The following is a 22,776-nucleotide window of genomic DNA, read 5'->3' as shown; positions in this document are numbered from 1 at the left end:
GCCTTGACTAGGAATCGAACCAGTGAACCTATGGTTCGCAGGCCCATGCTCAATCCACTGAGCCACACCAACCAGGGCAGTTTAGTTGTAATTATGATGTGGTTCTCTGAGGAGGTGAGCTGTGTTTACCTGTGCTGCCACCGTGACTGAGAATCCTCATTATTTATTTAATCTTTTTTGACTTGTAAAAATATATTCACTGACTTCTAAAATTATTATAAAATATTGTTCAACACAAAAAATCTTGTTAAACTGCATGTTTTTTTCATTCCCCTCCTTTTCAATGAGACACATTTCCATGTAGCAAAGAACAGCTTGATAATTTTTACCTACTTATATACTGTACCCATAATCATCACCCCAATCAAGAGAGAACATTCCAGAGCAACCCCCAAAGTGCTACCTTTGTCTCTTCCCTATCAGTTCCCCTGGTAACTACTATTCTGACTTCTATCAGCTTTAGACTACTTTTGCCTGGTTTTGAACTTCACACAAAAGGGACCACACAATAGACATTCCTGAGTCTGGCTTTTTTTATTCATTATAATATTGCTGAGAATCATTCATGTTATCTTGTGTAGCTGTAGTTTGTTAGTTTTCATTGCTATGTAGTATTCCATTTTAATGAATACACCATTGTTTGTTTATCCACTCACCTGTTGCTGAATAGTCGGGTTGTTTCTAAATTTTGGCTATGCTGATAAAGCTGCTGTAACCAGTCTTTTGTTGAAAACATTAGCATTCATGTATCTTGAATACATACCTGAGAATGGAATTGCTTATCTGAGCAGGTCGAGGTAGGTATATGCTTAGCTTTTGTAAATATTACCAAGCAGTTTTCCAATGTAATTGTGCAATTTAAAGCTCCCATTATAGAATAATTTTGTTTGTTCCCATCCTCAATAATACTTAATATTATTCATCCTTGTACACTCCCATCGCTTTAAATACCGCCTGTGTGAAGACCTTCCATCCGTCTCCATTTCCAATGCAGTGTTCTCCCCTGATGCAAGGAGTGTGTCCAATCATCAGCATGACATCTCTCCTTGGATGTTTTGTCAGTATCTCCCAGGTAACAGGTGAATGCAGAGCTCTCAAGTCCTCTTTCCTCTCAAAGGGTTCCTTTCCTTGGCTTCCTCCTCCCTATCATCTACTCAGCTGCTCCATCTAAAAACCTATAATTCTTCCCTTTTTCTCACTTCCACATCCAATCCTTCAGCAAAGCTGCTGTATTCTATTTCTATATTACATCTACAATCTGTCCATTTCTTCCCATCTTCACCACCATTCCCCTAATGCAAACCACCATCATTCTTGAATGCTGGGCAGCCAAGGGGATATTTCTAAAAATAAATCAGTAATGTTACCTCCTTTCTTGTTGCCCTCTAGTCACTCCCTAGCTCTGACATAAAACCTAACTTCTCACCTTGACCTGAAAGGTTGTGAATATTCTGGCCCCTACCCATCTCTCTGACCTCACCTCCTTTCTTAGGGGACTGACCACATTCCATCCTTTAATCCTCACCCAAGGACCGCTCACTAATTTTAGGGAGAGGGGAAGAGAGGGAGAGAAAGGGGAAGAGAAACATCAATGTGAGAGAGAAACATCGATTAGTTGCCTCTCTCGTGCACCTTAACCAGGGGCAAACCCGAAACCTAGGCACGTGTCCTGACCGGGGATTGAACACATGGCCTTTTGGTGTGGGACAACACTCTAACCAAGTGAGCTACACTGGCCAGGGCCCAGTCCAGCCACTTTTCTTAAATACCTTAGATTTGTTGTCACCTCAGGAGCTTTGTACTTGCTGTTCCCCCTATATGGGAAGCTCTTCCCTCAAATCTTTGCCCAGCTGCCTCTTTTTCATTTGTTTGGGTCTCAGCCCAAAAGTCTCTTCCTCAAAAAAGGGCCTCCCTGACCACCTTGGCTAAAGTTGGCCCTCCACACCTGGGTACTCTCTATTCCTTTACCGTCTTTTATTTTCTATATAGATCTTAATTTTTCTTATCTAATCACTTACTTTTATTTTTTTTTAAGTGAGAAAGGGGAAGGGAGGGAAAGAAACATTGATGTGCAAGAGAAACATGGATTGGTTGTCTCCCATGTGCCCTCAACTGAGAACATTGTCTGCAACCCAGGCATGTGCCCTGACTGGGAATCCAACCAGCAACCTTTTGGGTTGTGGGATGATGCCCAACCCACTGAGCTACACCAGTCAAGGCTAATTACTCACTTTCTTAATGCTCAGGTCCTCTGATGGAATGTAAGGTCCCCAGGCACAGGGGTTGTGTGTGTCTGCTCCCCTGCTACGTTCCTACTCTGCAGAACTACGTTGTCCAATATGGTAGCCCCTAGCCACAGGTGGCTATTTAAATGTAAATTAATTAAAAGTAGAGTTACATTTCACTACGCTACATTACATGAGTCACATTTCAAATGTTCAATAGCCACTTGTTTTTACTGGCTACAACATTGGATAGTGTAGATGTAGAAAATTTCCAACACTGCAGAAAATTCTGTTGGACAGCACTGCTGTAGAACCCAATTACCCATAATAATAAGTACCCAATAAGTGTGTTATTAAATAAAGATTTCTTTTATCACCATCTTATGGGTCAGATAAACACACACTGGAGAGGTTGTCTTATTTTCCCAAGGCCACACAGCCAGGAAGTAGCCTAGCAGGGATTTGAACCCAGGATTGCCTTGATCCAAAGTACATGATACTCCCTTTCTCAAGAGCCATCAGCCCTCTGGCTGTTTAGAGGGTTCTCCTTGTCCTCTGACAGCCTTCTGCCCTGAGCTTGTACCTAACCGTGGGCAGCTTTATGGAAGAATTGTTGCTCCAGGTATTAAGGATGCTGGGGTCAGTCCTAATTCCATCCCAGATTCATTGGTTGTGCCTCTCTCGGCCTCAACTGCATTGCTATAAAATTAAGAAACTGACCTTGATGGTCTGAGGCTTGGGGATGGCAGGACGGGGACCTGGTGTGGCTGGGTACACTCTTCAGATACTGTCCGCCTCTGGGGCAGGCCAGCGTGAGGAGTGGGGTGGGTTGGAAGGGCTCCGGTTGGCTTGACCTACAAATAGCAGCTCCTGTTCTTTGAATGCTTACAGAGGAGAAAGCTGAGGCTTAGAGAAGTAATTTAGCCAAAGCTACACAGCAGGGGAACTGGCGGAACTAGGATTCCATCCTGAGACTGTGATATCATGCCTATGCCACCAAGCAGGGCTGAGGGGTACAGAGGGCAGAGCCAGGACTCACAGGAATCGCGGGGAGGAATGGTCCTGTAACAAGTGGTACCTCCCCGACTCTGGGGGTGTGCAAGCCGGTGCTGGGCCGTTCACGGGCATGAACTGACGCCGGGCCGGACGCTCAGGCTGGACCGCGGAGCCCTTCACTGGCCCTCTTCGGCCTCCCTCCCGCAGTGGCGGCGGCAGAGGCTCCAGCACTGCGCCGGCGGGGCGGGGCCCGGCGGGGGCTGCTATTTCGGTCTAGTGAGCGCAACCGGTGCGGCTAGGCGGGGCCGGGGGCGCCTGCGCCGCCATATTCCCTCCCGCCGGCCGGCCAGGGCGCGCAGCAACCATGAGCACCGCGGCCTTTCACATTTCCAGCCTTCTGGAGAAGATGACGTCCAGCGACAAGGACTTCAGGTGCGCCTCGCAGCTCCGCCCAGCCTCTCCGCCTCCACTGAAACCCTGGGCCTTCCTCCCCACCAGGGGCATGGGTCCACCCCCGGACCCTGCAGTCCCACTCATTTTATCCACGGTTAAGCCCCGCCCCTTCGCTGAGACCCTCCCCTCCCCTTCACCTCAACGCCCCCACGGGAGCCCGGGCTGGCTTCTCCCCAGATTGCATCCTCGCCCTCTCCATGACTCTAATCCCTGCATTATCTCCGGCCATGCAAACTTCAATCCCTGCCTCCTGTCCCCCATTAAAGCCCCAGCTCTGCCCTGCTGCACCCTTCCTCTGCCTCTTCTTTCTTCATTTATACCCACCCCTCGTCCCGCCCCGCATCTGATGCACCCACCACCGTGAAGCGAAGGACCACAGCGCTGCCTGTGCTTTACTGCATTGAAACCCGGCCCCTTTCTGGGATTACACTCCGGGGTTTACTTGTTCAATGGTAACCTCAGCAACAACCCCCCCCCCCCCAACCCCGCTTCTCACAATCACTTCAGGCCTCCTCCCTGCACAGGAGGTCACACTTTCCCATACCCTCTGCTCCCAGGTTTGCGTTGATACAGCTTGAAGGAGGGGGCTGGGCCGAGTGGTCTTGCAGGCACAGGTAGTTGATGGTTGAGGTGGGACGGGGTCTAGGTTTTGGATGCTCAGTTCCCTTCTTCCTCCTTCCCCTAACATCCCTGAGCCTGACGGGAACAGGGCTGAAAAGAACAGAGGAAACCTGTGGTCCAACTCCCTCATCCTCAGGGGGGAAACTGAGGCCCAGGGATGTTTGTCCCATGGTCACACAGCCACTGGACCCTGTGAACTGAAAGGAGCCCGCAGAGACCAATATAGCTGCACCCACTTACTGAATATTCTATCACTTTATCCCAGAGGCATGAAGGGCCTAGGTACAGTCACAGAACTAGAGTGGAGGACTTGGGGCCCAAATCCAGGTCTGTCTCACTTACAGACAGAGATCTTAGTGAGGCCATCTGATTCCAGCCCTCTGGCAGGTGAGGAGATTGACCTTTCTGCCTTCTCCTGAAACCCATTCCTCACCACTCCTCAATAACCTCTAATACAGCTTTTGTAGACCCTTTGGGCCACATCCTGGGTTCAAATCCTAGTCACAACCACTTATTGGCTATGTGATCATGGACAGGTTGCTTAACTTCTCCTGAGCCTCAGCTTTTGTTCCTATAAGATGGGGATAATAACAGAACCCACCTCAGAGGGTTGGTGTGAGGATGAAATAAGTTAATGCATGTGCAATGTTTGGATTAGTGGCTGGCACCAGGTAACCATGTAATAAATGGACACTCTTATGATTCTGTGCACAGCAGAAATCTGTCATGCCCTTTTGCCACTCGAGGCTTTTACCTGGAAGTTCTGTGCCTCCCTTCATGTCCCCCATTCACCTGGCTAGCTCCTTCTCAGTTGTCATTTGCTTGGGATGCCTGCTAACTCCCAGGCAGGCTTGGGCACCTCCTCTGAGCTCCCACACCTCTTCTGCCCATGTTTCTGCTGCATCACATCTTAGCCTTGGGAGACCCAGGGCTCCTGGACTACAGAACTGTGTGTTTCCTTTTTGTATCCCAGAGCCTGTTCTGTGTACACAGTAAGTGCTCAAGGAATGTTTTCTGTGTCCCGGGCTCCCTGCTGTGCTGTACATTGTAGTCTCATTCAGTCCCCCTGTCCACCCGGGTGATAATGATTATTCTCCCTGTTCTGCAGAAGCTTGGAGAGGTGAAGTGACTTGCCGGAGGTCACACAGCAGAGCGGATTTTGCACCACTGTTTCTAGGGCTTTATTAGTCTCTAGGAGAAGGAGCTGGTCCTGCCACCTAGAGCCTAAGAAGCCCTTTCAGCCTGCTCTGCCAGTGGCCCTGAGAACTCTTAAAACCACCCAAGTACATGAGGATGGTGGCTATTTTTAGAGTTCAAATACCAGGGAGGCTGGGTCCTGCAGACCAGCTGTCCAGGCACCCGTGTGGCCAAGTGTTTCAGCTGAGCTGCCTCTAAGGTTTCTCTGGAATGAAACAGAAGCTGTGTCCTCTAACTCCTGGAGGCAAGCAGTGACCGCAGATGGAGGTGGGCAGGGTGGAGGACGTCTTAGATTCCTGTTATTCCTGGGCCCCCACTCTGGGCAGGAGGCTGCCTGGTTCGCATGCAGACTCCAACAGTGAAATGAGTAAGTTGGTAGTTCTGGCAGGAATTCCCTCATCATTACTTGAAAACACAGTAGTGTTGGTTGAGGAGCCAGGAGAACTGACTGGCAGGCTAATTTTCCTCCCAACTTGCTATGTGACGCTGGGCAGTTCCTGCAACCTCTCTGAGCCCAGTTTCCTAATCTGCCTCCTGCTAAGAACTCATTGTTCTCTTAAAACCTCCCAAGGAGGACAAAGAAAGTTCTCATTTTATAGGTGGCAAAAGTGGGACTCGGAGAGGAGTCTGTTGCTCAGAGTCACCTAGTTGTTAAATGACAAGACCAGTGTATTTACTTAAAGCCTGACTTTGGTGCTCAAGCTCTTATCTGCCAAATTAAACAGTGTCCTGTACACCCCCATTGTTACTGCCACACACAGATGCACAATAGGGCTTTCTTTCTTGGAGAGCCAAGTGCTCCCAGGACCCCACGGATGTCTGAAATGTTGAGGCATATTTCAGAAAGGTTTATTTCTGAGTTCAGGGTTTCACACAGCTGTTTGGCTCTGAGCCCTGTCAGAAGCTAACTCTAACCCTTCCCCTCTTCCTGCCTTCTCCCTGCCCCCCACCCCAGCCCTCTTTCTACCTGTTCTCTGTGGGGCCTGAGTTCTAGAGATGAAACTGACAAGCCTCTGTGTGTCGACAATTCACTGGGGGAAATAAACTGGTGACCAAGAGTGCAGTGTAGTATAAGAGGTGCTGTGATGGAGGGGTGCAGACTTCTCTGAGAGGTCCTGTCTGGAAGAACCAGGTGTGCTGAGAGAGTGTGGGTGGGGGATAGGACAGGGCGATCAGAGGAGTCATCCCTGGGGCTGATGTCAGCTGAGCCCTTGGCAGGTGTTCAACAGATGGAGAAGAAAGAAGGGGCAGGAGACCCATCTTGGGCAAAGGAGCATACCCTTTGAGTTGCCAGGCTGAGCTGGGTCTCTGTGGGCTGCAGCAGAAATGCAGCTCAGAGGCCCTGCCTGCCTTCTGAGAATGTTTCCTCAGTTGAACAGACCTAGGAGTGCATGTGCCCGACCGGGACCTTGGCCTGGCTCAGATCCAAACCCCTTCCTTCACCTTGCCTTGGCTGCTTCTCAGACAATGGCCAGGCCCAGAGATAGGCATGGTCAACCCTGCCACTCCTCCTTCTCTCAGCAGCCTGAGGCTTATCCCAGCTGTTAAAAATAAACAGCTATGACATCGACAGGCAACCTCCTGGTAACAGGGTGGTGTGAGCCGCCATGACATCCAGCGGCAGGTCTGAGCCTGCAAAGACATGGCTGACTGTGACCGATTTTTCAGAGGGTGGGGGGATGGCAGCGGAGGGCAGGGCTTTTGGTTGACTGGTTCAAGTCAGAAACCAAGGCTGGTGTGAGGGGGTGGGGTACCCTGTAGGTCAACAAAATCTGGAAGCTTCCCGAGATTACCACTCTGGTCCCAACTTTGTGGCATCTCTCCTTGCTGCTCTGTCCTGCTTTTCCCTCTAGTCTCCATTCTCAGGTGCCTGCAAGAGCCTGTGAACAGGTAGAGTGGGCCTGGTAGGAACCTGGTGACCCGGAGAGTGTGTGTTTCACCCAAAGAGGGCAGCATGACTTGACTAGAGCAAGTTGTTGTCACCAGGACTGTCAGCCCTGCTGCATTCAAACAGTCTGTCTTCAGGAAAATCCGGAACTCGATACTTTTATGTCACCTCTCCTAGCTTTCAAGTATTGACAAATAATTCAAATTTTTTTGAAAAACATTTGCAAGATGGACACAGCTGAGAGCTGCCAGTTTAAAACTCTGCCCTCCCCTCTGAATTTTGGCAGGAATGGTGCTCCACAGTGCCCCCTGCAGCCCTAACTCTCAATGGTTTTCCAGCTCAGACTGCCACCCTCCACTGTACTTTCAAGTCCCTGAAACAGGGCATCAGGACACACGGATCTGCCCACCCAGGGGCAGGTAGCCCTTGACTGTGATGCCCACCCTGGGCCAGGAAGCCAAAGCTGGGAACTGGTCAGCTGTCAACAGCAATGTTTAAGGTGTGCCCGGGCCCATTAGTATGGCCTAGAGCAGTGGTTCTCAGAGAGTGGTCCCTGCCCCTCAGCATCATCCAGGAACTTGTTAGAAATGCCCCACCTCAGACCTGCTGATTCAGACACCCTGGGGATGGCAATCTTGCTGGCTGCAGTTGGAGAACCATGGGTCTGAGGGCAGGGTTGGTTCTATGAAGTGGAAGTGTGCAGGGTTAGCCCCCTCCGCTTTCCGGTAGAGGGGCTGCTTGCTGACACCTGACTTGGCTGGAAGGTGTCTGTTCAACTTTCTCACGTGAATGAGATGTGCACAATGTACTGTGTCTTTATAATAATGGCAGTGCCACTCACTGAGTGTTTATTTACTGAGCACTCGCTGTGTGCTGAGCATATCATGTGCATTATTTCATTTTATCTTCCATGCAACTCCATGAGACAGGTGCTATTCTCATCCCCATTTTTCGGACAGTTCAATGAAGGCTCAGTGAAATGAAGTAGCTTGCTGAAGTTCACATTTGTGTAAATGGCAAAAGCAAGAGCCATGAACTTTGAAGCCCTAAGCATTTCGCTAGTAGGCTGTGCCACTCTTGGTCGGCCACAATGTGGCAGTTGGTGTCTCTCACACACGGTCTCCCTGTGGTAGCCTGACCATGCCCACAGCCCAGATGATCTACTTTCCCTTAAATCTTTGTATCGAGGTCTGCTTCTGGGGGAACTCTTAAGATAATTCCTAAATCACTGGGGCCCCAGAGCTGCTCAAAAATCCTCCTCTGCCCTCCTTGCCCAGGTTCATGGCCACCAGCGACCTGATGTCAGAGCTGCAGAAGGACTCCATCCAGCTGGATGAGGACAGTGAGCGCAAGGTGGTAAAGATGCTGCTTAGGCTCCTGGAGGACAAGAATGGCGAGGTTCAGAACCTGGCGGTCAAGTGGTGAGTGTTGGCCTTGTGGGGGACAGGGAGGCACCCTCTGGCTGTACTCGCCCAGTGTGGGAGCATCCTGGGCATCCCTGTCCCTTTGGGCTACAGTCTCTGAGAGAAGAATTGCTAAGCAGCTCTTGGCATCCCAGGGAAGTTGGACAGTGACTCGGGCTGGGTTCCCCCAGAAGTGGAACCAGCAACAAGTGTTCACTTGTAAGTTTATTTGAAAAGTGATCCCAAGAAAATCTAGTCTGGGAATAGGGAAGGAAGAAAGCCAACAAAGCCTGCGTTATCAAGCAAGTTGCTGCTGTGGGGAAGCACCCTGTTGGGAGCCCCTAAGAGTGTTCCCCCCTGCCAGCTCTCTGTCAGTCCTAGGCTGAGGGCTGCTCCTGGGGTAGGGTGGAGGGTGGTGCATTCCCTGGCACCAGTGAAAGCTCTCAGGCACAGATGCAGGTGCTGGCACTGGAAGGCAGGCTGGCAAGCACCAGAGTGATGAAAGCTGAAGGGACACAGTGATCCCAAAAGTCTTTGCCCTTGGCATCATGAGGATGTGGTCCCGAGACGTTGGCCACTTACATTCAGAGCTGAAAAAGCAAGATGGGGTATGCACAAGGTGTGTGTGTGGGGCGGGGGGGGGGGGGTTGGGGGAGCTCAGGGGAGGCAGGGCAGGACACTGAATCATGGCAGAGACCAGTGGTCAACAGAGACCAGGGGCACTGCTCTCTAACAGTACTCTGTGAGCTGGGCCTGGGCATCCTGGGCCGTGTTAGTGAATTTCAGCTTGATCCCAAGAGCAAAGGGAATTCAGTCAAGAGTTTTATGCAGAACGTGACAAATCTTCCATACACCTCCACAAGGCGGCGCAGAGAGACAGGTAAACTGGTTTCCCACCAGCACAACCAATATCCCCTTTTTACAGCAGGTAGTCTGAAATACCCTCTTCTCATGAAATGACATTCGTACACATTATAACCTGCCTGCACACAGTTTCAAAGCTGTATACATAGTGCCCTGCACTGTGACATAAAGGAGAAATAGAAGGAATGTGGTTCAGAGTAAATAGTATGCTTCTGTAAGTGCTCAGGCTTGATGACAGCAGAGTGATGGTGAAGTCAGGAGAAGCCTGCACCTCAGCGTAGACTCACTGTGAGTGCCACAGCAGTAGCAGGTGGGAACGGGGGAGGGGGGATGCTGGGGACTCAGATACCACCAGGGGCATTGCTGTTAGTGACAGGATTTTCTGAAATGCGCACTATTTCCTTGCAAAGTTTCCCAGAAAACCATAGAGTCTTCTTTCAATTTACCTGATAATTACATTCTTGGAAAATTCAGCATATATTAAGAGGGCAAAAAGTACTTTGTGTTTATATGTAAAATGAAATGAGGTTCGGGACTGAGATGATTATAGAAAGGCTTTTTATCTGTATGGATGCCCAGTGAGATGTTAGAAACGCCAGCAAGACCTGGAATGTGATTTGCTTTTCGATACTGTCTTTCTACCATTCCTGGCCACCGCCCCACTCCTCCACCGCCTCAGTAAAAGCCAGAAGTGTCATCTCATTAGTCATGATGACCAAAAAGGCTCCATAAATTTGCAAAACACCCCTGGGGGCACTGTCACCCCTACTGTGCACCAGTGCTATAAGAGGGAAAATGGGAGGGTCCACGATTACTTAGATGGAAGAGGTGCTGGAGAAAGCAGGCAGGAGAGCTGAGGTTTGCAAACTGGCATGTATTGGGGTCACTTGGGACCTTCGTTACAACTGTGTGTTCCCCATCCAGGGATTCAGGAGTGGGAGAGGTGGAGGGAGGGGGCAGAAGCAGCAGATGAGAATCTGCATGCTAATCACACTGACGTCGGAGATTTAGGTCAGAGGTTCTCAACTTTGACTGCATGTTAGGATCATCTGGGAAATTTTTAAAAATCGCCTATCATCCAGGCTACACCTGAAACTAATTAACTAGATTCTGGGGCTGGCACCCAGGTAACGGTTTTTTAAAGGCCCCAGGCAATGGCAATGCACAGTTCAGTCCAAGACCCAGTGCACCGAGTGCAGCTGTCTTTAAACATTAACATGCATTCGAATCACTTGGGGACTTTGTTGAAATGCAGGTTCTGGTTCAGGAGCTCTAGGGTAGGGCTTGAGAGTCTGCATTCTGACAAGTTCCAGATAATGCAGATAATGCTCATATGTGACCACACTTTGAGAGGCAAGGCTCTAAGGCAGGGGGTCAAACTCATTTTCACCGGGGGGCCACATCAGCCTGGTGGTTGCCTTCAAAGGGCCAAATGTAATTTTAGAACTGTGTAAATGTAACCACTCCTTAACTAGGGACAAGGAGCTCATGCTGCCACTGAGTAGAAACAAGGTGCTGGGCCGGATAAAACAAGGTGGAGGGCCGCATCCAACGTGCCTTGCGCTTACCACCTGTGCTCTAAGGCAGTGGCTCTCAAAGTGTGCTCTTCGGTCACTAGCATCAGTGTCCATTAGGAACTGGAGGAACTTGATAGAAATGCAAATTCTTGAGCCCCACTCAGACCTCCTGAATCTGAAAATCTGGGGTGGGCCCCAGGGATCTGTGTTTTTTGTTTGTTTTAGATTTTATTTATTTATATTTAGAGAATGGGGAAGGGAGGGAGAAAAAGGGAGAGGAACATCAGTCAGTTGCCTGCAACTCAGGCATGTCCCCAGGCATGCGCCCTGATCCAGAATAAAACCTTGACCTTTGGATTTGCAGGCCAGCGCCCAACCCACTGAGCCACACCAGTCAGGGCAAGCGGTCTGTGTTTTGACAAGTCTTTCAGAGGATTCTCATACCTGCTCCCATTTGAGAACCACTGCTCTTGGGCACTCTTTGGTTCCCAGCTGAGGTTACTGAGTTCGATATTTTCTCCATGTACTGAGGTGCAAAACCAGGAGGAGATGAAGGTTTGGGAGGTGCCAGGAATGACATTGGCATAGCCACAGGATGCCTCTCCTGGCAAAATGGGGAGTCTCCTGTTGACCCAGGGCCTTTTCCTCAGCACATGTGGCCCCACAGGCTTGAGGAAGTATAAGGGGTAGTCTGACTCAGGCTGAGCCTGGGCTTTTGAACCCTCTCCTCCCCTCTCTGATCAGCCTGGGTCCTCTGGTGGGCAAAGTGAAGGAGTACCAGGTAGAGACCATTGTGGATGCTCTCTGTGCCAACATGCGGTCCGACAAGGAGCAGCTCCGAGATATCGCTGGCATCGGCCTCAAGACTGTCCTGTCGGAGCTACCCCCTGCAGCCACAGGTACCTGCGTGCCAGGGACTAGGTGCTATAATTACTTGTGTTAATTTATGGTTGAAGAAACTGAGGCTCAGAGAGGTAAAGGGACTTACCTAAGGTCAACCAGCTAGTTGGTGGCAGAGAATTCAGACCCCTATCTACTTAAGTTCATGGCTGTGTGTCAGGAATACTTGCAACTGCAAGCTACAAAATCTAACTGTTGGCAGCTTGAAGAAGTAGGGGATCACCCACTCCACTTTTGCAGCAATTCATTTAAGATTTTTTATAAAAGATTTTATTTATTTATTTTTAGAGAAAGGGGAAGAGAGGGAGAAAAGGAGAGAAACTTAAGTGTGTGGTTGCCTCTCACATGCCCCCTACTTGAGACCAGGCCTGCAACCCAGGTGTGAGCTCTAGACTGGGAATCAAACTGGTGACACTTTGGTTCACAGGCCAGCACTCAGTCCACTGAGCCACACCAGCCAGGGTGAGCAATTCATTTAGCAGCTTAGTTAGGACAGGGCTGAGTCTACTTGGTCTCTTGCCCTTTATGGAAAAACATGTGTTTCCCCAGAAGCACCCAGAAGACTTCGACCTATATCTCCCTGGCCAGAATGGAGTCATCTGGCCCCTCCTAGCACCAAGAAAGTCCAGAAAAGGAAGTATTTAACTTTTCCCTTTGCCCTTGTGAAGGGAGGAAGGAAGGAGGGGTGGGGTATGGGGTCAGCCAGCCAGCAGATTGCTATCAGTTCTTGCTCCCCAAGCTGTCACTTAGTGTGGCCAAACACTAAGTGTGGGTTAAACACTTAGTGTGGCCAAACACTTAGTGTGGCCAACACTTAGTGTGGCCAAACACTAGTGTGGGTTAAACATGGGACCACTCAGGTGCTAGCTTCTCTGGGTCAGCAGAGCAAAGGCTGATCAGAGATGGAGGTTAGCCCTGAACCTTGCCATGCCCACCTTGTGCTCACAGGCTCCGGCCTGGCCACCAACGTGTGCCGGAAGATCACTGGCCAGCTCACCAGTGCCATTGCCCAGCAGGAGGACGTGGCCGTGCAGCTGGAGGCCCTGGACATCCTCTCTGACATGCTGAGCAGGTGCGGGAGGCCAACCCAGGCAAGGAAGACCAGGGTAGGAGGGGAAGCAAAGGGGGCAGGGAAGGATTTAAATCCACAGAGCCAGCACCTGCGGCACACCCGGCCCTGTGTTCAGGGCTCGGTGATTTTCCCTGCAGCCCTGCAAAGGAGAGCTTGTTTGTCACAATGTTACAGGCTGTGAGAGGTGATGTGGCCTGCCTGAAGTCACACTGTCAGTACATGGCTGAACCTAGCATTTGAACTCAGGTCTCTCCATAGTGGAAGCCTAGATGTGTTCATCCTCTCCCTCACCCCCTTCTTTCTTGTTTTGAGCTAACATACCTGGGCCTTTGTTTTAAGTTGTACTGCCATTTTAAAAACATTCATTCATTCAGCCTTCCAAGCTATGAGCACCTACTTTGTGACCAAAGAAATGTCAGGTGTTGGACTAGTGCTGGCAATGTGGAGTGGCTCCATCTCCGTCCTTCCTACGAAGGAGCTCACAGACATGCTAACCGTGACTGGAGTAAGAACAACAGTAAGGATAAGAGCAGGGCCTGCAGGAGCTCAGAGGAGGAGACCCCAATCCAGCTGGGGGATTGGGACCCCTCCTCAAGAGGGTCCTGCTGGATGAGCTTTCAAGGATGGGCAGAACATGGCCAGGATGGGCTGGCATAAGTGACACACTAGATGAGGAGATGGCCCTCGGCCCGGAGAGCAGAGGCAGGAGACATGGGACCTGGGTGTTATGCAAGGCAGTCTGGGGCTGGGGTGTACTGTGGAGGCTGGTCTGAGACGAGGCCTGAGGGCTGAGCAGAAGCCAGGGGTGGGTGACTAACGAATATACTGAAGGTGTGAGGAGCTTGTGGAGGGTTTTATGGCAGAGGCTGAGGAGTGCTGTGCGCGTATTTGTGAGTTTTAGACTGATCTCCCCATCTTCAGTGTGCACAGGAGATGGGAGGGGGTGGAACAGGCAGGGAGACTGGTTTGGAGGCTTCTGCAGACAGGTGAATTCGGGCTGTATTTTGGAGGCAGACTTCACAGTGCTTAGAGTTGGTGAAAGAGGTGAAGACTGAAGAATGATTCCCAGGGGTCTGGCTGTACTAACTGGGGGCACAGACACAGGGCCATTGCTGTGGCAGGGTGCCCTCTGGGAGTGGGAGCAAGTGTGGCTAAGGAGGTGATGGATTCAGCTTGGGGCATGTTGAATTTGAGGTTCCTAGAAGGCCCCCACTCATCTGAAAACTCCCTAAGGGTAGGTCCTAAAGGCGAAGTCTACCTTGCTCACCTGGGTCCCCAGCACAGGCCCTGTCATGTGGTAGGTAAACACACAAATAAATGAAACCAGAAGAGAGGTTTAGGCTGGGTGGAGAAATACGGTGGGGTAGGGAGGGGAGTGAGGTCAGTATGTAGTGCAGAGTGAGAGAAGAAAAGGCTAAGGACATGTGTGAGGCAGAAGATGCATGGGCCTGGTCTGAAGGTGAGAATAGCAGCTGCTAAGGTGGGCAGGGGCTGCCTCCTACTTACACAGAAACTGTTTTCTTGTGTTGCCTCTTTCTTTGAGGCCAGAGCTCAACTTATCCAAAGGGCACTGGGGATCCATTGAAGGAGACTGAGGGAGATAAGCAGAAGAGTGACCAGGTCAGAGGTAGATTTTAGACTCTTCTGCTCTGGGCTGGGGTGGGGAGGATGGGATTGAGGCGAGTCCCAGACTCCCAGGAATTCAGGACAGCCCCACTGAAGCCCCCCACACCCTTTACCAGTGCTCTTCTTCCCAAGCTGGGAGCCTGGGTTCTAGGTCTGGCCTTGCATTTATTGCTGGGTGGCCTTGAGGAAGTTTCTTCCCCTCTGCTTTCTTTGTGTAGGAATAATAATAATTACTGCACACAGTTGCAGGGCGCCTTTCCATTTACCAAGGGCCGTTTGAGTTCTCATAATTCCTGGGAGGAGGCCAGTAGAGGATGGGGAGAGGAAAGGGGCCTGGCCCAAGGTGCCCGCCTGGTGGGCCCTCCTGACGCCCCTTCCCCCTCCCCAGGCTGGGCGCCCCACTAGGTGCCTTTCACGCCAGCCTCCTGCACTGTCTTCTGCCACAACTGAGGAGTCCTCGCCTGGCTGTGCGCAAGCGAGCCGTCGGGGCACTAGGCCACCTAGCGGCTGCCTGCAGTACCGACCTCTTCGTCGAGCTCGCTGATCACCTGCTAGACCGGCTGCCAGGCCCGCACGTACCCGCCAGCCCCGCCGCCGTTCGCACCCTAATCCAGTGTTTGGGCAGTGTCGGTCGCCAGGCAGGCCACCGGCTGGGTAAGGGAGCTGCCGGGTCCCTGGGCAAGGAGTCAGGGCCTAAGTGAGGATGTGCTGGAGCAAGGGGCAGGGCCTGGGGACAGGCCACCTCTAGAAGTGAGGTGGGGTTCAGTACCTGGAAGGGGAGGGCGGGCACTGAGAGCCATCTGCTTCTCAGCCTCAGGTAATTATAAATCATTACACCAAACTTAAATAAAATGTTTTATTTATTTTTTTAAAGATTTTATTTATTTATTTTTAGAGAGGGGAAGGGAAGGAGAAAGAGAGGGAGAGAAACATCAATGTGTGGTTGCGTCTCAGGCACCACCTACCAGAGACCTGGCCTGCAACCCAGGCTTGTGCCCTGGCTGGGAATTGAACTGGCAACCCTCTGGATGGCAGGCCCATGCTCAGTCCACTGAGCTACACCAGCCAAGGCAAATAAGATACGTTTTAAAAATAAGTGCTGGCTTTGGCATCACCTATACTAAAAAATAAAGTAATTTCTGTCCTACTTTGACAAATATACCTTAATAACAACCTGTAAGATAGGTTGGAAATTTATTTTTTTTAAGATTTTATTTATTTATTTTTAGAGAGAGGGGAAGAGAAGGAGAAAGAGAGGGAGAGAAACATCAATCTGTGGTTGTCTTTTGTACACTCCCTACTGGGGACCAGGCCTGCAAACCAGGCATGTGCCCTGACTGGAGACTGAACCAGCAATGCTTTGGTTTGCAAGCCCGTGCTCAATCCACTGAGCTACACCAGCCAGGGCGGTTTGAAATTTTTTAAGTTTTTATTGAGAGAAGAATGTACATACAGTAAACCACACTATTTAAAGTGTACAATTCAGTGTGTTTTTGGCCTTTGAGTGCACCCATGAAACTTCTACAATCAAGATGCAGAGCATTTCCATTACTCCCAAGTTTCCTTGTGCTCCTCTGTGGAGTCCGTCTCCACCTTTGCCTCATCCTAGGCAGCCACTGATCTCTTTTCTGTGACCATAGATTAATTTTATGGAACTGGAATCCTGCAATCAGGTTTGAATTTATTCTCAAACACCTTGGAGTTCCAGGCTAGAAAAAGGAAGTGTGGGTAGAGTTGGCCTTGGGCTGCCCCTCCCTTCCCTCTGGCCCTCCCACTGAAATTGAGCTGAAAAGCGCACCCAGAGCTAGGCGGGGCAGCCCACAGTCTGCACTCTACCTACTTCCCTCACCCTTCCCTTGTCCACCCTCTTGCCAAACGGCAGCCATCCCTTGGCCACTCGTGGGAGCATAGACCCAGGAAAGAGGTCTACACAGAACCCAGACAAAGGCTTGGGATCCTTTGGGCAGGAAGGAAAATGGGGAAGGGTGAGGCTGGAGAAGGGTTAGGGTGGGACCCGCTAAAGCCCAGAGCCCCTCTTGTCTAGTCGCTAAGGGCAGTACCTAGGTCTCCCCTTTTCCATCCAGGGCTACAACCTAATGCAGGAAAGACAAGGATAGGACTGGTAGTTTCAACACAGATACTACTTACTGAGTGCCTACTCTGTGCCAGGACCAGGGTGAAACTCTTTATCTGCATCACGTTAATCTTTACAAAATCTCTCTGGTAGTCAGTACTATCCCTACAGTGAAGATGAGTAGACCCAGGTGAGAGAAGTATTGTGATGTGCCCAAGATCCCGAAGCTCATAGGTGGCAGAGTCAGAGCTAGAACCCACACCTGCTTGATTCTGAAGCCTTTGAGTTGAGTTTGTAGTGGTCAGGGCTGTGGGTACAGGGACAGGCTGAGTGCTATGGGCTAGGGAAGCCTGGGAAAGGGTCTGGCCTCTTCTTAGTGACCCACCTGGCCTTACAGGGGCCCACCTGGACCGCTTGGTGCCTCTGGTGGAGGAGTTCTGCAGCCTGGATGATGATGAGCTCCGGGAGTCCTGCTTCCAGGCCTTTGAGGCCTTCCTAAAGAAGTAGGTGCAACAGGATGCTGGAAGATGGGGGCCCCAGAGTTTCTTTGGGAAGTTGGTGGGGGCAGGGTAGAGCACAGAATCTCAGGACTCTCCACTGGGGCCTACTGCCTACCCTACTCTGCCCTGCCTGGGTCCCCCAGAGCCTCCCTATCCCACCCCACAGGTGCCCCAAAGAGATGGGCCCTCATGTGCCCAGTGTAACCAGCCTGTGCCTCCAGTACATGAAGCACGATCCCAACTATAACTACGACAGTGACGGGGAGGAGGAGCAGATGGAAACAGAGGATAGTGAATTCAGTGAGCAAGGTGGGTGGCCAACTTGTCATGGGGCTGGAGGGTGGAAATGAGTGTGGCCTTGCTGGGATTCCCCTCCCCAGCCAAAGACGGGCCACATTTAGTGCGCTAATGCTGATCCCAGCTGTTCCTCGGGCTCCAGCCCTGCCTTCTATAACCTGGATTCTCCAGTGTCCTCATCCTTTTTTATTGCACAGTAAGAATAGCCGTAATCACTCACATTTATTGAGCATCTACTGGTGTCCCAAGAACTCTGTTATTTCATGTTCCTTACAGTAACCCTAGAAAACCAGGGATTTATTATTATCCCTGTATGTCAGACAAGGAAACTGAGACTTAGACAAGTGATTTGCCTGAGATAATACAGCTCTAAGAAACAGCCAGAAAGTGGCATGGCTGGGACTTGGAGCCATGTCTGTCAGACTCTCTGACCTCTGCGCTACCATCTCTACCCTTTTAGTTGTGGCTTCCAAGAGATAATGCTTTAACCCAGCAGAGGGAAGCTCTAATGGTGGATGATAGGCACCGACCCAGGAGATATCTGGATGGGAGGTGGACCCAATGGCTACTTTTCTTCTGTGCCTGTGGTCCAGTTTGTCACTCACATAGATGCCTCTGGGTTCTGAAGGCAGGGCATCAATGGAAGCAAGGGATTTAGAGTCTGATGAGATGGGGTAGTGGGAGGCAAGATTGGACAGGTGTATCGGGGCCTCGAATGCCAAGCCAAGGGCATCAGGCATTTTCTTGTCAGTAACACGGAGCTGTGGATGTTTCTTCATGGATGGCATAAGGTAGAGGTAACAAGTAATGGTCCATCAGAAGGGACATCTGCTGACAGGATGCATCCGTGTGTCCCACTGTTGCTTGTCCCGATGCCAGCTCTGAGAGTCTGAGTTGTCAGCAGAGCACTGTGAGTAAGAACATGCTGGTCTCTGAGCCTGTGCCTGGGGTGTCCCTAGTTAGGACCATCTCTTTCTGAGTCTCATGTGTCTCCACAGGTGACAAGGATAGGCCTCATGGGCCTGAATTTCAGCTCTCCTGTTCCTTGACTGTGTGCCCTCAGGAGAGGTTCTCACCATCTCTGATCTTTATTCTAGTCATCTGTTCATCTGTGCAATCAGGCCCAAGGCACTGTGAGCTCTGGCCTCTCCGGGGAACTGGGAGAGTAGGAAGCCACACAAACATAGCTTTTCCTGCTTGGAAGCCAGAGGAATCAGGACCCTTGGGAGACTGGAGCAGGGTGGGGCAATTCAAAAGGAGGCCCTATTGCCTCTTCCTTCTGGAATCCTAGTAAAGGAAACATCACCCAGCCAGGTCTGAAACCAAAGGATGGGTCTTGCACCTCAAATGGATTCTCTCGGTCCTCACTGAAAACTTGGAAGTCAGTTTTCTTTCTGTAGCAGTCAAAACAGTGAAGGGTAGGGAGGCAGAGGGAGGACCCTGATTTAGTTTCAGCTATTTCCCTGCCCATGAAGCTTGGGGTCAGTCACTTCCCGCTGAGCCCCAGTTTCCTCATCTCTGTACTCACAAGTAATCCCTGTCTCACAAGGTCATTGTGAGGCTAAAAGGAGGCCCTAAATTTGAAGTGCTTGGTGCCATCTCCAGCACACAGTAGGTGATTATGAAATGGTAGGCAACACTCCTAACAGTAGTGTAAAAATAATGCTTATCCGAAGGTGAAGTGCAGGCTTGGCTCCCTCTTCCCCTCTCCATCCTGGCAGGCCACCTGGGTGGGGCAGGCAGCTCCCTATCCATCCACTGCAGAGCACAGGGCTCCATGGTGTCTGCTTTCTGCCCCAGAGAGTGAGGACGAGTACAGTGACGATGACGACATGAGCTGGAAGGTGCGCCGGGCAGCAGCCAAGTGCGTGGCAGCCTTGATCAGCTCTCGGCCTGACCTGCTGCCTGACTTCCACCGCACCTTGGCGCCAGCACTCATCTGCCGCTTCAAGGAACGTGAAGAGAATGTCAAGGCTGATGTGTTTGGGGCCTACATTGTGCTGCTGCGGCAAACACGGCCCCCGAAGGGATGGCTGGAGGCCATTGATGAGCCTACCCAGACTGGCAGCAACCTCCACATGCTGCGAGAACAGGTGGGCGCGCTTTCACTTCCCTTCCCCTTCATCCCTGACTCACAACGCTTCCATCCATCCATCTTCCCACCCCACCATCTGTTCATCCACTGAAGTGTGCATATTGAGCACTCCCTGTGTAGCAGGTGCTGGGGCACAGTGGGTAACTAGACAGATGGAGGCCCTGGCCCTGGACCACACAGTTTTGGGTCTTGCTGGTAGATTAGATGTGGAGGGTGAGACAGGGAGGGGGCACGTGAGTTCCAGGCTCTGGCTAAAGCATGGAGCACGTTCCCTGAGGTGGCAGAGCATGAAGAGGGTGATGCCTAGAGTTCTGTTCTGGACATTTATGTTTAAGGTCCTTGGGTGTCCAAGCGGAGATGTCAGGCGAGTGTTGACAGTGTAGATTGGGAGCTAGTACTGTGCTGGCATCTGAAGCTTGGGGAGCGGATGAGCCCATCTGGGGAGAACCCAGCTGGGGAAGGGAAAGGAAGGGGCCCAGGGCTTCCCCGCTTGGGGTGTAGGGCTGTGAGCCAGACTGCCTGCCTAATTTTGAGCAAGTTACTTAATCTCTCTGTAAAGTGGGTCTAGCTAGAAGTAGTACCTATTTCAGAAGGTCTGGATATAGAATTAGAGGTCTGGTACAGAGCGAGTGATGGAAAGCTTGGGATGCATGAATCCTCTCCTTGCTGACTGAAGTCCTTGATGAATGGGGTGTGGAAGTTCCCTGGGTGGTCACCAACCTCCCTTCACCTGCCCACAGGTGCCCCTTGTGATCAAGGCCCTGCAGCGGCAGCTGAAAGATCGGAGCCTCAGGGCCCGCCAGGGATGCTTCAGTCTCCTCACCGAGCTGGCAGGCATCCTCCCCGGCAGCCTGGCAGAGCACATGCCTGTGCTGGTAGCAGGTAAGAAGGACCAGAGCCTGGCATTTGCTGTCCTGGGCCTCTCCCAGAACCCGGCCCCCAGTCCTTGAGGGTGCTCCTCATTGCCCACAGTGAGAATAGGCTGGGGTGCAAGCCCTACACCCTGGTTTCAGATGGCCTCGTGTCCCGTAGCTCTGGCCCCAGCTAAGCCCTGACATCTTAGAATTTGCTGCATAAGAGCCCAAGTGCCCAGATCCACTTCAGACACCTGTGGGTGTTCTACCCCTGCACCCAGGGAGGGCTTTGTGGGGTCAGGGTCTGTGGCCTATAACCTTTGCACCACCCGCCGCAGGCATCATCTTCTCACTGGCGGACCGCTCCAGCTCCTCCACCATCCGGATGGATTCCCTGGCCTTCCTGCAGGGGCTGCTGGGCACAGAGCCCGCCGAGGCCTTCCACCCACACCTGTCCACCCTCCTGCCACCTGTAATGGCCTGTGTGTCTGACCCTTTCTACAAAATTGCGGCTGAGGCCCTGCTGGTGCTACAGGAGCTGGTGCGAGCCCTGTGGCCTCTGGGTAGGCCTCAGATGCTGGACCCGGAGCCATACATCGGAGAGATGTCTGCAGCCACCCTGGCACGGCTCCGTGCCACCGACCTGGACCAGGAGGTGAAGGAACGTGCCATCTCTTGTATGGGCCACCTTGTGGGCCACCTGGGTGACCGGTTGGGGGATGACCTGGAGCCATCACTGTTGCTCCTCTTGGATCGCCTGCGGAATGAGATCACCCGGCTGCCAGCTGTCAAGGCCCTGACACTTGTGGCTGTGTCCCCGCTGCGGCTTGATCTGAGGCCCATCCTGGCCGAGTCATTGCCCATACTGGCCTCATTCCTGCGCAAGAACCAACGGGCGCTGCGGCTGGCCACACTGGCCGCTCTGGACGCCCTGGCTCAGAGCCAGGGACTCAACCTCCCTCCATCCGCTCTGCGGGTTGTATTGGCAGAGCTGCCTGCCCTGGTCAGCGAGAGTGACATGCATGTGGCCCAGCTAGCGGTGGACTTTCTCACTACGGTGACCCAGGCCCAGCCAACCTCTTTGGCTGAGGTCAGCGGCCCCGTGCTCTCAGAGCTGCTGCATTTGCTGCGCTCACCCCTGTTGCCAGCAAGTGTGCTGGCAGCTGCCCAAGGCTTCCTGCAGGCTCTGGTGGGGACCCGGCCCCCGTGTGTGGACTACGCCAAGCTCATGGACCTTCTCACTGCTCCCGTGTATGACCAGGCTGTGGACGGTGGGCCAGCCCTGCACAAGCAGGTGTTTCACTCGCTGGCTCGATGTGTGGCAGCCCTCACAGCTGCCTGTCCCCAGGAGGCAGCGGGCACAGCAAAACGCCTGGTCTGTGATGCCAGGTCACCCAACTCCAGCACAGGGGTCAAAGTCCTGGCATTCTTGTCGCTGGCAGAGGTGGGCCAGGTGGCTGGGCCCGGCCCACAGCGGGAGCTGAAGACGGTGCTCCTGGAAGCCTTGGGTTCACCCAGTGAGGACGTGAGGACAGCAGCCTCCTATGCCCTAGGCCGTGTGGGCGCTGGGAACCTGCCTGACTTTCTGCCCTTCCTGCTGGGACAGATCGAGGCCGAGCCCCGGCGGCAGTATCTGCTGCTACACTCGCTCAGGGAGGCACTGGGGGCAGCCCAGCCCGACAGCTTGAAGCCCTATGCCGAGGACATCTGGGCCTTGCTGTTCCAGCGCTGTGAGGGTGCTGAGGAGGGCACCCGGGGGGTAGTGGCCGAGTGCCTCGGGAAGCTTGTCCTTGCGAACCCCCCGTTCCTTCTGCCCCGCTTCCGGAAGCAACTTGCTGCAGGTAGGGGCACAGCTTCTGGGCAGTTTGCCCCGAGTGTCTGAGCATCCCACACAAAGTGAGCTAGTTCCGGTAATTGGGTCTGAGAGTCGTGGCGTGTGTAAGATGAAGGCACAGGAGCCATTTACAAACCATGTTCTGAGACTTACAAACCTCCTCCTGTGGGGCCGTCTGGGATGGAGGGGACAGAATCCTTGGTCTTCAACAAGTAAATATTTCATGATGCCACTTTCATAATCTTTGGGGTGGGCAGCAGCTTTATGCTGTAATAGGGATGTCAAACTCATTTTCATTGGGGGCCACATCAGCCCCAAGGTTGCCTTCAAAGGGCCAAATGTAACTTTAGGACTGTATAA

At 52.0% G+C, this 22,776-nt stretch overlaps 1 protein-coding gene across 1 annotated transcript in view; it reads left to right on the top strand.

Annotated features, from left to right (window-relative positions):
• Nucleotides 1-3,526: 3,526 nt before the first annotated feature.
• CAND2 (cullin associated and neddylation dissociated 2 (putative)) overlaps nucleotides 3,527-22,776 on the top strand; it is a 33,246-nt gene continuing 13,996 nt past the window's right edge. Inside the window, exons 1-10 of the mRNA XM_045832150.1 lie at nucleotides 3,527-3,653; nucleotides 8,658-8,801; nucleotides 11,909-12,063; nucleotides 13,013-13,136; nucleotides 15,151-15,416; nucleotides 17,234-17,339; nucleotides 17,503-17,645; nucleotides 19,434-19,726; nucleotides 20,469-20,610; nucleotides 20,921-22,423. Of these exons, the coding sequence (XP_045688106.1) occupies nucleotides 3,586-3,653; nucleotides 8,658-8,801; nucleotides 11,909-12,063; nucleotides 13,013-13,136; nucleotides 15,151-15,416; nucleotides 17,234-17,339; nucleotides 17,503-17,645; nucleotides 19,434-19,726; nucleotides 20,469-20,610; nucleotides 20,921-22,423 (2,944 nt within the window). The 5' untranslated portion in view covers nucleotides 3,527-3,585. The remainder of the gene's footprint in view (nucleotides 3,654-8,657; nucleotides 8,802-11,908; nucleotides 12,064-13,012; nucleotides 13,137-15,150; nucleotides 15,417-17,233; nucleotides 17,340-17,502; nucleotides 17,646-19,433; nucleotides 19,727-20,468; nucleotides 20,611-20,920; nucleotides 22,424-22,776) is intronic.

This window comes from Phyllostomus hastatus, unplaced genomic scaffold (genome assembly GCF_019186645.2).
Source record: "Phyllostomus hastatus isolate PE091 unplaced genomic scaffold, TTU_PhHast_1.1 phas_contig_16, whole genome shotgun sequence".
In the NCBI taxonomy this organism is placed as follows: Eukaryota; Metazoa; Chordata; class Mammalia; order Chiroptera; family Phyllostomidae; genus Phyllostomus; species Phyllostomus hastatus.
This window is presented reverse-complemented; position numbering and strand designations above follow the sequence as displayed.